Source organism: Antrostomus carolinensis, unplaced genomic scaffold (assembly GCF_000700745.2).
Source record: "Antrostomus carolinensis isolate BGI_N321 unplaced genomic scaffold, ASM70074v2 scaffold2381, whole genome shotgun sequence".
Taxonomy (NCBI): domain Eukaryota; kingdom Metazoa; phylum Chordata; class Aves; order Caprimulgiformes; family Caprimulgidae; genus Antrostomus; species Antrostomus carolinensis.
In genome coordinates, this window is record NW_010294598.1 from 19332 (window position 1) to 33219 (window position 13888).

At 43.9% G+C, this 13888-nt stretch overlaps 1 protein-coding gene across 3 annotated transcripts in view; it reads left to right on the plus strand.

Annotated features, from left to right (window-relative positions):
* Positions 1 to 12216, plus strand: part of XPNPEP1 (X-prolyl aminopeptidase 1) — a 28101-nt gene extending 15885 nt beyond the window's left edge. Inside the window, exons 9-19 of one of the 3 annotated variants that reach the window (XM_010177658.1) lie at positions 719 to 808; positions 2120 to 2170; positions 3291 to 3349; positions 4048 to 4125; positions 4660 to 4731; positions 6520 to 6580; positions 7412 to 7481; positions 8651 to 8824; positions 9694 to 9770; positions 10677 to 10775; positions 11805 to 12216. In XM_010177658.1, the coding sequence (XP_010175960.1) occupies positions 719 to 808; positions 2120 to 2170; positions 3291 to 3349; positions 4048 to 4125; positions 4660 to 4731; positions 6520 to 6580; positions 7412 to 7481; positions 8651 to 8824; positions 9694 to 9770; positions 10677 to 10775; positions 11805 to 11930 (957 nt within the window). In that variant the 3' untranslated portion in view covers positions 11931 to 12216. The remainder of the gene's footprint in view (positions 1 to 718; positions 809 to 2119; positions 2171 to 3290; positions 3350 to 4047; positions 4126 to 4659; positions 4732 to 6519; positions 6581 to 7411; positions 7482 to 8650; positions 8825 to 9693; positions 9771 to 10676; positions 10776 to 11804) is intronic. The other 2 variants (XM_029087390.1, XM_029087389.1) reach the window with 2 other exon arrangements.
* Positions 12217 to 13888: the final 1672 nt, after the last annotated feature.

The following is a 13888-nucleotide window of genomic DNA, read 5'->3' on the forward strand; positions in this document are numbered from 1 at the left end:
GTGGTAAGACATCAATTACTAGTTCTTAATGCAGGGCCACCCCATCCAGGAAAGCTTTGTCTCAAACCGCTGATGAAAGCTCCTGTCAGAAGTGGACAGCATGTAGAGCTCAGCTTTGCAAAGGCCTTTCCTGTTTCTTGGGGCCTTGATGTGTTTGTCGGAACTGCTGATGATTAGAAGTGATGATGCTCAGTGCTGGAGGAGAAGAGCCTTGGGGACTCTCCAGGGTCATTTCCAGTGCTTGATACCTGGGCTGGGTAGCTGGGTACCCTTGCTCCCTGCTACTTGGGGGTGACAGTTTACAGATCAAGGTGACTTACTTTTTAGGTCTGTTTCCACAGCCTAAGTTCCACCTGAGTCCCTGGGATTAGTGTTTCTCATTGACTCTTTCTGGTCCTTTAGTGTACATCAGCAAGAGGAAAAGCGTGACTCAGACATTGATATACATAGTAGTTATCCAGATCCTCACTCTGCTTCATGACAGGCTGTTGACCCTTTAATTCCTTGGATTTCCCTGTGGCTGTTCTTCCTTCAGTCAGGGACTGTTTCTCCTCTCTATTCCCCAGTACACTTAGCTGACTACTGGCAACCAGTGTCTCACAGCGCTGAAGGATGAGAGAGACTGCCAAAGTACGAATTGTGGCCAGGCTGAGTTATTAGACTTGTAGAATTATGTAGTCTGACTAATCCACAAGTAATCCCTGTCCTTCTGCTGCAGGCTTACCGGTACCTCACCCCATATACCCCCATCTGCATTGCAAAAGCTGTGAAGAACGCATCAGAAACAGAAGGCATGAGAAGAGCACATGTAAGTGAAGCCTCGAGAGCTTCGTTGCACATGGCAGGAGGTTTGCTTTATGTTTAGGGGAAGAAATTATCTTTTCCTTTCATTTGCAGTGTTTTGGATTAAAAATCAAGTAAGAATTTGGATGGCAGGATAAAAATGGTTCTCTGTCAGACATCTACTGTTGCTGAAGCAGTTTTTTTGCTTGTTTAGCATTCCCTTGGGGTGAAGAACAACATTTGTAATAGCATGAAGAACCAATCTTGCTCTGTTGGAAGACCATGCAGACTTGAGAAGTGTTGTTTAGAGTATGAGCCCTCAAAAGGATGTTCTCTCCCCTTTGCTAGTTCTATTTGGAGTGTTCAAATTTTTATCACTTGAATAAACACAGCCTAAAGAACACAGAGAAATACTTCGACACATGGTGCAAAACACAGGCCAAGATGTTCAGAAGCAGCCAGTGTCCTCAAAGCACTCTGTTTTTGTGTCGTCATCATGACGCTCTGGAAATGAGGCTGATTTCCCAGGAAGCTTCAGATTTTCAAGCAAAAAAGCTGCCTGTGAAACACTTTCATGGTGGGGCTGAAGTTTTCTCTTGTTTGTTTCCTGTTAATTTTTCAAGTGGCAGTTTTCACAACAGGAGAAACGCATTACTTAAAGCAGGGCTGGCAATTCTGGGCTTGTCCTATATTTTCTGTTAGTGTCTTGGGAATTGCTGCTTTCTATTTCAATGCTTTTCTTTCACTGTTAAGGGGAAGTAAAAATACTTGTACTGAGCAGAGACACTTTGTCACCTCCCACCTGAGGACAAAGTTGTGCCTTGCTCTTATATGCTTGTCTCCTGCTTCTTGCCCTGGCATGCTGCAAGCATGTAGAAAAAAGGAAGAAAAATGGGGATCATCAGCCAAAAGAGAGAATCCAGAATCTGTGTGACAGAGACTGTGGTGCCTGTGCACCCAAAGGGCACATTCCTCTGTTGCATTGCCAGACGTGTCATGTGGTTACCTTCCATAATCTGAAATACAAAATCTTGTGTGTGGAAGCAAAAGAGACTTCAAAGTCACGTGTAGGGTAAAGCCAGTGTTTGTTGAGTGCTTGGTAAGTGTCCACAGTAAGATACTTCCCAGCAGTAAACCTTTGTTAATATTTATTTAATTTTTCAGATACATTTCCAATGCTTGTATTAGTTACATGATGCAGACCCCTTAAACAACCTCTTAGTTTGTGTTTCTGAAACTTGCAGATCAAATTTTTGCATCGAAAACTGTTTATACTGAGGCTTGATAAATCTTTTTTTCTTCTCATTTCCCTCTTATTTTGCCTATTCTAACATAGATTAAAGATGCTGTTGCCCTGTGTGAGCTCTTTAACTGGCTGGATAAAGAGGTATTGTATTTTTTTTTTTAACTTGGAGATTTTATTGCTGTGTAAAATTCTTTGTTAGCATAAACTTTTTGATGATCTTTACAATGCCTTAGCTAAAAGTGGGGAAACGGTTGTGATCTTATCAGGTTTTTGAAGGGGATTTCAATCATACTTCCATACTCCCATTCATTTTACGCAGACCAAAGCCAGAGTAGGTGAGAAATTACCTGAAAGGGCTTAATATAGTGTTAATACTGTCTTGTGCTGGTTTGGTAGTGTAAATCATAAAATATTATCCAGTTTGGTGTAATACCTTGGAATTATTCACATGCTAATCAGTGTTGTCTGGCAGTATGGACAGGTTTGGCATTTATGAATGGAAAGGTGCAGTCACACCCATGTGCAATGAAAATGTGATAAGAACAAATTACTTGTGTTTGCTCTGGGTTAGAAGTACACAGTGAAGATGCAGAGTGCCAGATGTTGCACAGCAGCTTACTAAGCTGTGCTCCTCCTATGCTACTGCATGTCTGAGTCCATTGACTTTACCTATGGAAATGGCTTGATGACTTCCAGAAGGTGCCTTTTTATATGTCTGAGTACCTCAGGAAGTCTGCCTCAGGGGTTATGAGACCTATCTCTTGCTCCCCTTTGCCTGTTGTTCAGTCCTGGGGAAGTCATGTCACAGGTTTTAATTTATCAAATGCCTAAAGTAAAAATTAACATCCCTTTTTTTTTTTTTCTTCCTTGCAACTGCTTCCATTTCTGATTTAAAAGCATAAAAATTCTATGATGGGCTGTTGGAGAGAACTGTTTAGGTTTAGTGTATCCTGTCTGTGAAGAGATGTTGCCTTGTGAGGTGTTACCTCTGTTTGTATCTTGAGGTTAATACTGCACTAGCTGCTTCCTAGACAAGCTCCAGCAATCCTACTGTGACCATCTCTGCTTCCTGCTTCCCACATGCCCTGCACAATATTGCTAGATTTGTGTTTGTCATTACTGAGGAATGAGGACAGAAAACCTGGAAAGAGGTGATTTCAAGATTGGGTTCCATAATGCACAGACAAGGCCCAGTGCTTAAGCATGTAGCGTTTTCTTTGCTTGATGGTGTACTAATTCAACCTACATCTTTGTCCACTAGGTTCCAAAGGGAACAGTAACAGAAATAATTGCCGCAGACAAAGCAGAGGAGTTTCGCAGGTAAAAAGTAAATCCCCTGTGAGGATGTTTTCTGAGTGGTGTTTTTATCCTTTTTTTTATTTTATTCTTTAGAAATCCAGCTCACTTGCAGATATATTTTACCTGAGGACAAACCGTTACTACAGGATTTCTTTGAACACTTGAAAGAATTGGGAAAGAATTGGGTCTCTTGGGAGATACAAGTCCCAGCCCACTGGATCCTATCCGCTTTCCTTTTGAGATAGCAATGAGGAGTGCCACAGGTTAGGACACTTAAATACGAGACAGTTGCTTTCTTACCACAGAGGAGTTGATGTAAGAGTTAGATTTACTCCTTTTCTAATGGGGGATGAGCACCTCATCCTCCATTGAGGATTGAGTGTTGAGAGATACTCCCATGTGTGCATCAACAGGACCTCTAGAAGCGCCTTTGAGTAAATAAGTAACAAAAAAGAAATTGTTCAGGACATCTCTAGCCTGTGTGGTCTGGGTGGTGAATCTTCTGCTTGTAAGGAAAGGGTAGAGATGGAAACAGGTTTCCACGTGATTGGGAGGACAGGGCTTCCATCTCTGCAATTCTCCTACCTGAGTGTGTTCGCCTGGATGGCTTTCAAGGCTAAGGGAAAGGCTGAGGTGATGTGAAATTGAGGATGGGGCACTGCAGGTGCTTGGTGTGCTCCCCTTGTGTGTGCTGTAGTGATCACAATCTTTTCTTTCAGCCAACAGAAAGACTTTGTTGAATTGAGTTTCGCTACCATATCAAGCACAGGTCCAAATGGAGCCATCATTCACTACAAGTAAGAGAAACACAGCGTCTCCTTTCATCCTTCAGCAAACATAGTTGGAATGAGCTGTCTAGCTTCTTTGTGGAGTCACAACAGAGTACTCCAGGGAGATGCAGTCAGTGTTGATTGCCATCTTGCTTTATTCCAGCAGAGCTTCCACACTTACTAAATAAAGATCTCTCCCTGCTGGCAGCATGCATGTATTATGATCCTGATCTGCTCAGGGGTCATAGAAAAGGGCTATTTTGGGGGTAGAAGTCTGGGAAGATGAGTATGAAGTGCAAACTGTTCTGAAATATGTCCAGGAAGAGATGTTGAGGGTTTTGTTGGAAGCAACAAAGCTATTCTCTGTACTGTAGTACTATTTACTGTAGACAAATACTCCTCAGTATGATCCCTGTCTCAGCATGTGTGGGATTTCCATCACTGCCGCAAGAAATCAGAGCTGACATATCCAAGCTTCCACTTAATATGGTTTCTGGACTGCAGATGTGGGCTGCAGATCTTAAAAGTGTAGAACAATAAACTTTGTGTGTAACCAAACAGGCCAGTTCCTGAGACCAACAGAACGCTGTCTGTGAACGAGATCTACCTCCTGGACTCGGGAGCACAGTACAAGTGAGTAGGATGAATGGTGCTGAAGTACTACACTTTCTGCTCCCAGGGACCACCTGCAGAGTCAGCTCACAGTTGCTGTGGCCAGCGTGGTGAAGCGTAGTTTTGAGTGCAGTGTTGTTTCACAGAGAGCTGCTCGTGTTGTATCCCCTCTGGAGGGAGCCTGAACGGGGCCAAGTGTGTCAGTCAGTGGGTGACTGATGCATGACAGGAGGCTCTCTCTGTGCTAGGCTTAGGACAGCAAACTTGGGCTGCTGACCAGCCTTGTCTGGGGTAAGGGGTGAGATCTAAAAGTGCAGTTCCCATCAGGGACCCATTACCAGTGTGATGGTAGCTGTGCTCTAGCTGGTGGTGTGCGTTTCTGTCTGTTGCAGCTCCGCTTACCTGGCGTATTGGTGTTAGAGCTCCAGGGAGCAGGCCTGACTGCCCTGGTTTAGCCTTGCACTGCCTACACTGCAGCCCACGCAGCTGAGTGAGGCACCTGCCCTGCTAGGATGTGGGCAGATCTGACTGATACTGAGGTCAGGACAAGGTGGGGCAAAGCAGCAGGACAGCGCTGCCCTGTGGTGTTCTCTCTCTTTCCAGAGAGAGACTCAGGCGGGGTTTCTCATGCCTATGGCCACTTGGGTCTCAGGTGTGGTTTTTTGGGAAGGTGTCATGTCTGTTGACTCACTCAGTGCTGTTTTGACAGTGCTATTCAGTGGCCTCAGTCTCTGCAGCTGTTTGCTGTGGAACTCTGACTCCATGGAAAGCAAAAGAAGTGATAATTTTAACCGGTGTAAATGGATGAGAAGTGGCTTGTTCAGAAGGATGCAGGACAGACCTGACTGCTCCTTTGAGATGAGCTTTGTCTTTAGAGCTATGCCTTTTTGTTGTGTCAGGAAGAGCTTTGAAAAAGAACCACACAGGCATCCTTTGATTAGATTTTTACAAGGAGGTCTTTTTTTTTTCCTCCACTCTGATGGCCTAATTAACAATTTCCTTAGTGCCACTATGAAAAGCAGCCCTTTGAATACAATGTAAGCTGGACATCAATGGCACTTACTGCAGCATTGTGGCAGGGGGGCTCCGCTTGTTTCTGCTGAGAAGTTAAACTGTGAGTTCTTTGTGACCATGGCCTGTGTGTGCTGAGGGAAAGCACAGGCACAGGAGCGAGTATTTCAAAAGGAACTCATTATTTCAAGAGCCTCTGTGTTTTTAACAGCAGGCTCAAAATGATATTTGTAGAAGGAACTTAAAGTCAGCTTCTGATGTCTCAGACTGACCCCTATCCAAATGTTGGATAACTTCTACAAATCTTAGCACAAGACATCCTGAGGATGAAAGGGACACTATACCCCCATACACTTCCCTTTCCTGAGCTGGTAGCTGTCATTTGTGCATAAGAATATATTTTTAAGCTGCTAATGAATCATCTTACATACAGGCAGTCTAAATTTGGCCTTCTCTGTTCTGTTCTCAATGGACAGGTACCAGTTGCTAAACCTTAAATTAGCATAATTTTTATGAGCAGTTTAGACTCTAATTTGTGAGGAGCTTTGGGATGCTTTATGGATGAAAGATAACATTTTGAATTGCAAATCATTATTGCTACATCTGGGATATATGTGTTCAGGAATTTGTGAGATTAGGAACTGTTACATCATCAATCTTGTGTAGCAAAGAGCAGATGACTTTATCCAGTTATGAGTTTGGTTGGTTTGCTGCAGTGTGTTTTCTGTGCATTCTCACTTTGATCTTTTTTTTTCCCCCCATCCCTTTGCTTCCTGCATCTTTGTTTGCCTCTGGAAGAGATGGTACAACAGATGTGACCAGGACAATGCATTTTGGCACACCGTCACCCTATGAAAAAGTAAGTTGGCGTCTCAGTGTGATTTGTGATCTGACTCTTATTGTTAGAGTTACTTAAATTAGTGATGTGCCCTATTGCTACATAGTCAAAGTGCTCTATCAAGTATCATGTGTTTAATAGTATGTGTCGGAATTTTAATAAAGACTGAACAGGAGACTGTCAGACTTCCAAAATATAAACTAAGTGATTTAGAGAATGACACCTTTCTGTCTTGAAATGCACACCTCTCATCTGCAAAGTGACAGGTCTCCTCTAAGAAATAAAATAAGCTGGCTGAGGATAAACGTCACTAACTTGGCCAACTTGGGAGTTAGGAGAGTTTAATTTGGTGCAAAGCTCAGCGTCTAATGCCAGGCTGCAGTGGTGGTTTGTGTCTAGTCTACCATATCAAAAACCAGTCTAAGACTTACCCAAGAGGGTCCATGTTGGAAATTCAGGAAAGTAGTTTTGTTTATTTTAAATTGCTGCTTTAATTAAAACTAATTTAATCATTATAGTTCACACAGTGATGAAAATACGCTGTAGGGTTTGCTCAGGAAGTAAAACTACAGCCACAAAGAAAATCAGTCATGTAGGTCAGGTGAATCCTACTGCTAAACCTACAGTCTGAGTTTGTGACACGCTCTCCATCATTAGTGGAGAAAGATCTTCAGAGTAATCTAAACTCTTTCTGCTCATGGTTTGCTTTGGCATTGTTAGGCGTAGGAAACCATGAGAAAGTCTGTCCAGATCCTCTGCAGTTTGCTACAAGATGTAGTCTTTCTTCCCATTCCTGGGAAAGAGAAAGTTTAGCCTCTACCTGTTTACTTATGGCACATATTTCTTTGACAGGAATGCTTCACCTATGTCCTGAAGGGACATATAGCTGTGAGTGCAGCCATCTTCCCAAATGGAACCAAAGGTAGGTTGGTGAGTTGGAGTGTTTTGACCATAGCAGTGACCTCCGAAGAACCATTAAGTGGTCTGAGAGCAACATTAAGGTTGACAGGTCCACATGTGTTGGGCAGATGTTGATGTAACTGTCTGTGTCTGTTTCCATCACAACATATGGAGTCTGGATTACTGATGCCTTTTCTCTGCATCAACCAGTGCTGTAAATTCTGAGGGGGAAAGTCTGAATGGTGTTCAAGAAGTGCCCTGGTTCTAGGGTGACAGTGACTTTAATCAGTCAACGGCAGTCTAACACACCTGTGGCCTTTCTGTGCTTGAAGGTTGTCTTTATGCTTTACGTGTGGCCTTACCAAAGTGAGAGGTCACTTTCCAGCTTCAAAAGGACTGGCTAATTCTCTTTCAGTTAATGTGGAATCTTTCATCAGTGAGTAGCACGGGAACATGACATACAAAGGAGCTGTTTTGATTTTGTGCAGGAGAAGCTGTGAAATACCCCTGGTGAATTTGTTGTAGAGCTATTTTCTCCCACCTTACACAAAGATGCCTCTTTTTAGAGTTTTCTCCAGTTTTCATTCTTGGGTAGATGAGGAAAAAGCAGCTGTGTAGTGGTGTGAGAGACCCCAACTGAAATTGGAGGGTATCTGAACTTGGCTATATGGGCTTGGTGTTCATGTGCAGGAAACAGAAATGCTCTGTGTTCTGGTTGAAACAATCTGAAATGACTGGTCATCCAGGCAAGGAGTCTGACTGATTAGTTCACCAAATACAATTGGCAAGTCTTCTACTTTGAGTTCACTTAGTGCAGCTACCTCTGAGAAGGGTACTGACTTCTCTGTGGGACATTTAACCACTAGATTTTTTCCTGAAAACCCCAGTGGAGCAAGCAGCAGTGCAATGTTTCTGTTACGGACCATCTTCTGAAGAGCTGTGTAACAGGGGAGAGAGGGGCTCTTAAGTTGAGAAAGGCCTTGAACGTCGGACTTGCCAAATCTGCCCTGTAACTTCTGACAATCCAGTGTCTTGCTTTCTTTGGTTGGTGGTGGTGGTTTTTGTTTGTTTGTTTGTAGGTTTTTTTGCATGTTTTCCAGGTTTGAGCCTTCAGTGTGATTATCAGCATCTCTGAGGGAGCCCGACTTGATCAAACACTGTCTGTGTCTGTCTCTTCCCCTTGGCCTGCAGGTCACCTTCTAGATTCCTTTGCCCGCTCTGCCTTATGGGACTGTGGTTTGGATTACCTGCATGGGACAGGACATGGAGTTGGCTCTTTCCTAAATGTACATGAGGGTCCTTGCGGCATTAGCTACAAAACCTTTGCAGACGAGCCCTTGGAAGCTGGCATGATCGTCTCTGATGGTATTTAGCACTGGTGATTCTCTCTGGTTACTGAGGGAGGGACCAAGCTCTTTAAGATGCAGAGGGAATAAATCTCGCAATGGTATAAAGGGAAGGTGGGATCATAAGCTCTGGTCCTGCCTCCTCAGTTTGTTATTTTAATTGTCATTTAAGCTCTCTAGGTGAAGACTGTCTGATTTTAGCTCTTTCACCTTCCATCTTTGTAGTTGGGTGCTGCAGGCCTGCTTTCTGCTCTCTTCAGTGCAAACCTCAGCAGAGCTGTGCTGCTGACCAGCCCAGCTCTGGCATGCTGCCTCCTGTTCTGCAGGGGAAGAGCTGGCTGTGGTACAAGGTGGATACCAAGCTTTGAGGAACTAATGCTGTCTTTGCTGTGGGCTATTTGAGGCAGCTGTTAAATCTTTACATGCCTTATTCTTCCAGTAGTAAATTAACAGCCTGCTGTGGTTTGCTGAGAGACCTACATTCCTTCAGGGCTGCAAAGTCCTCTCAGGGAGTCAGGGGAGCACTCTCCAAAAGAAGTATTTTAGGGAAGGAATTACCCACCTGCCTTTCATAAAGACAATGATATTTTCAGAGTTTCTGGTATTTGGAGCACATGTACTCTGTGCTCTCTCTTGACTTGGAAGGAGACTCTCTGAGCTGGAGGGCTGTCTGTCTTGTTTCTCCTCTCTTTGAGAACTTTTGCTGTCACCTTGCTTGGGGCTTCTGTGCAGATTAAGTATAGTCAGTAATTTGTTTGCTTCTGTGGGTGCCTGATGTCAAGGTTACTTAGTGACTTCAGTGGACATAGAGGGGAAGTTTGGCTGTAGGGAATAGGTATTTGCACACTGCAGCTATATGGTTTAGTTAATTACTGTCTGTTTCTGCAGAGCCTGGGTATTATGAAGATGGGTCCTTTGGGATCCGAATAGAAAATGTCGTCCTTGTGGTCCCGGCTGAAACCAAGGTGAATGACATGCTCAGGATGCACCTTTCTCCATGACTCACTGGTTGTAAAATTTAAAGTACTGGAACTTGAGGTGGGACCATACTGCAGACAGTTGAATCCTACTCAAGACTTCTGGTCTTCAAAACCCTGCTTTGGTGAAGACTGATTCTAAGTCTCCATTGCTACTGGAGCACAGAAGACAGTTCTGCTTCTGCAGAGTTTCCATAGATTGAAATGTATATGTGAGAGTTGTTTTAAAATGTTTTCTGTCTGGATGTCAAAGATCATAGAATCATAGAATGGTTTGGGTTGGAAGGGACCTTAAAGATCATCTAGTTCCAACCCCCCTGCCATCAGCAGGGACACCTTCCACCAGACCAGGTTGCTCAAAGCCTCATCCAGCCTGGCCTTAAACACTTCCAGGGAGGGGGCATCCACAGCTTCCTTGGGCAACCTAGGAAGCAGAAGCATCTCTATTCAGCCCCTTGCAGTCATTACTTTAGAGTAAGTTGATCTTCTCACATCGAGGTTTTCTTCTCTGGTAGAGCATCTTCACTGGCAGTAGAAACAAAACTACAGACAGATATTGACATTGTAATTTCCAGTTTGGCTGGGTTATGCTTTTAGAAATGCCAAACTGAAAATGACCATACAGTCATCAAGCTGAGTCCTGTACAGCTGTGCCCTGGGACATGGCCTTTAAAAAGTGACCATTGAAAGAAATAACTGAAGTTCATATTGAGGTTCTTTACTTGAGCTATAAGAAAAACGTTATTGTAAGTTGCTGCTCTGTCATCTGAATATTACATGGGTTATACAGTCATGATGACATGAACCAAAGAGTAAGTGTGATCTGGCTAAAGCTTTACAGTTTACAGCTCTAGTTTCTAAAACTTTACAAGTCTTTTCTTCTTTCTGCTGCAGTACAATTTCAAAAACAGAGGGAGTCTGACTTTTGAACCCTTAACCCTGGTTCCAATCCAGACAAAAATGATTGATGTTAATTTGCTGACACAAAAAGAGGTAAGTGAAACAGTAGGTTTGCATTGCTGCCTTTGCACTAGAACCAGCTTGCTCTGTTCTGTTTATGAGAACCACTGGCTTCTATTCCATTTCCTAGATCCAGAGAAATTCTGAGCAATCTGACTTAATTTTAAACTTTGATCCAGCTTTGAGTGGGAGGGTGGACTAGATGAGCTCTCCAGAGACCCTTCCAATCTAAATTATCGCATGATGAAGGCAGCGAGGACCCCTCTGATGATGTTGTTTTGATAGTTCCCCTGATACAATATTTGACACTATCATCTCTTCTCTTTCCTACTCCTGTTGTAATTTGCTTCTGTCAGACTATCTGTCTCCTCAGAAACTTATACTAATGACTGTCCCATGTTGTTGTCTGTATCTCCTTGTAACCAGTCCCATTCAGCCACACCACATTCTGCAGCACATGGGACTCTGAGCAGATATCAACGATAGCTGCTCAGCAGCATTCATTTCCTGAATACCTTCATACATTAAACTTTCTGTTTAGGTCTCCCACTGCCTTCACTGTGATGTGTTTCATCCTGTTTTGCTAGCATACTCTTTATTTTGCCTCAGCCCTCAATGATAATCCTATTTGCATTTCCTTTTTCTGAAGAGAACTGTGAAGAGTACCAAGATCTGCCGTAAGGTTGCTGTTCTGATCAGTGTGGCAGCTCGTGTCTCAGGACTGCCTTGTTCAGTTACAAATTTGCAAAGCTGTTTACTAGACTGTGCCGAGGTAGCTATTCTGACTTGCTGCAGGCAGTGACTTGCAGAGACTTTAAATACTTGTCAGCTGAGCTGAATCTTGGCTCCTCTGAAAACCCAGGACAAATTGCTTCAGTTCCTATCCTTATCAAATTTGCAAATCACTTCCACTTATTAAAGGTTTGTCTCTTTGGGACAGGATCCCATCCCAGCCTAACAGCTCAGTCCCAAAGAGCACAAGGGCCTACAGATGTCTTTGGCTGTATGTAACTTGTAACTCTTCTGTGTTATGCTGAATGTCATACCCCTCCCTCTCTCTAGTGCAACTGGGTGAATGACTACCATCAGAAGTGCCGGGAAGTAATTGGAGCAGAACTGGAGAGGCAAGGCCGGCATGAAGCTCTTCGGTGGCTCATCCGGGAGACGGAGCCTCTCATCAGAGTTTAGTAACACCACAGTTGTCTTCAGTGTGTAGAACACCAGAACCACTCAGTGTCACGGCAATCTATGTCCTCTTGGCCCTTGACACCACTGGGAAAAGGTTCTTCAGTAAACCTCTGGCAATCAAGAGGGAGTATTGTTTCTCTGCCCCGAACATGTGCGGGTGTTGTGGGGGTAAGGAAGGTTAATGTCTGAACAGTTCTTTTTTTTGGGGGTGGGGGAAGGGTTGAGAATAGAAAGCAAGCAAAATAAGTAAGCATGTTGCCTTTGAAATTTGGATCTTCTTGAAATAATGGGTCTAAGAGGCAATACTGTAATATTTTATACTGTCTGGTTTTTCACTGTGAAAACTCAGTATTTTTGCATACTCGGGTTCCAGTTGCTAAGATGCTACCCACACAGCAGGACTGATTATTGAATAAACGTTTCCAACCCGCTGTTTGCTCTGTCTGCCTTCTCTTGCAGTCAGTGTTGAGTTTGACAGCTTGAAGAAGGGCAAGAACCAGATACTTCCACCTTTATGTGTGAATCCAGCTCAGACAGTGAAGAAATGTACAGGGCTGCCCCGTGCTAGGCGCTGGGCAGATGTTATGGGGAGACCTGACAGGCACAGTCAGTTCTGCCTGTGCTCTGTGACAGATTGTGGGAGGGATGGGTGACACTCAGCAGAGGTTTATGTGTGCAGAGCTCCCAGGCCAGTACTACTTCTGTCTATTGTTACGATTTACTGAGTGCTCATATAACCCGTGGCAGTGCAGGGTGCCTGGGCAGTATTGTGGAATTACAGCTCTTCCTGGACACAAAGCAATTAGTAAGTTTAAAAAAATTAAAATGTATACAATGGACAAAAGAAAACCTCTGCAACTTTCAGAGCCGTGCTCTGGGCTGCCGGGTGGTGCACAAAGACATCTAGTGGTTAAGCGAGTTAGGACAAGTTAAACACAGGTACAAGAGCTTCCCGTCCTGGAGAGGGAGTTCTCTGCTTTGTGGTCTTCTGAACATCACTGTGTGCAACTGCATCAAAGCATTGTCCATAATGTTACATGGTGGGGTGACAATATATTTACTAAAAGAAGTAATTCTTAACACGTACACTGAAAGTGTTTTTGATCAAATTCAAGTTCAGTGTTAGATCTAACAGAGCCATCTGGTAACAGAGACTCAAATTCCTGACATTTTAAAGAAATCTCTGTGCAAATGGAAATGTTTGTATACATAATTTTCTTCCCATTTCCCCCCAAGAAATTCTGAGAGGGAAATATTAATCTTTGTAAATGGAATGAAATTAGTATTTCCCTCAAAGAGTTCTGGAAATCGGAAGCAGTATTGTGTAGTCAAACAGAAAAGGACTGAGTAGAGAAACGAAGTTGCCTGGCCTCCCAGCTGTGTTATCCAAGAAGCTAATACTGCACTTTTGTTTTAAGTGCTTTAAAGGGTTGTTTGCACACCCCAGCCTCTGCAGATAGGTGTGTGTATTTAAATATCCAAGTGGTTTCTCACCACCACCTGGAAGTATTAGCTTTTATCTTGGCTGTGTCTGTGGGAAACCCGGCTCACACAACATCTGCTGTGTCTCATGATGATGGGCAGTTGGCTGAGGTGGGTCATAGAGAACATTTCTACCAAAGGTGCCTGTTGCCTCTGTAGGTACTGACTGTGCCACAGGATCAAAGGACAGGTGAGAGATCTCTGAACAGGTTGTGCTGTGACACACTGGGACTTTCCCAGCCAAATCGATGTGTGTGCAGTGAGGCTGATCAATTGGGGAGTTGTCAGCTGAATGCCGCAGCCTCACCCAGCCAGGTGGGAGATGTGGGAGGCTGAGAGGCAGCTGCTCTCCAGGGTGATGGTGGAAGTTCAAGGAGAGGACTGCTGGTTGGTGTAGACCCCCAGGAGGGCTGCGCTGCTGACTGCAGACGTTCCCAAGAATGGCGTCCTGGATGTCCTGGCAAATACCCAGCCTG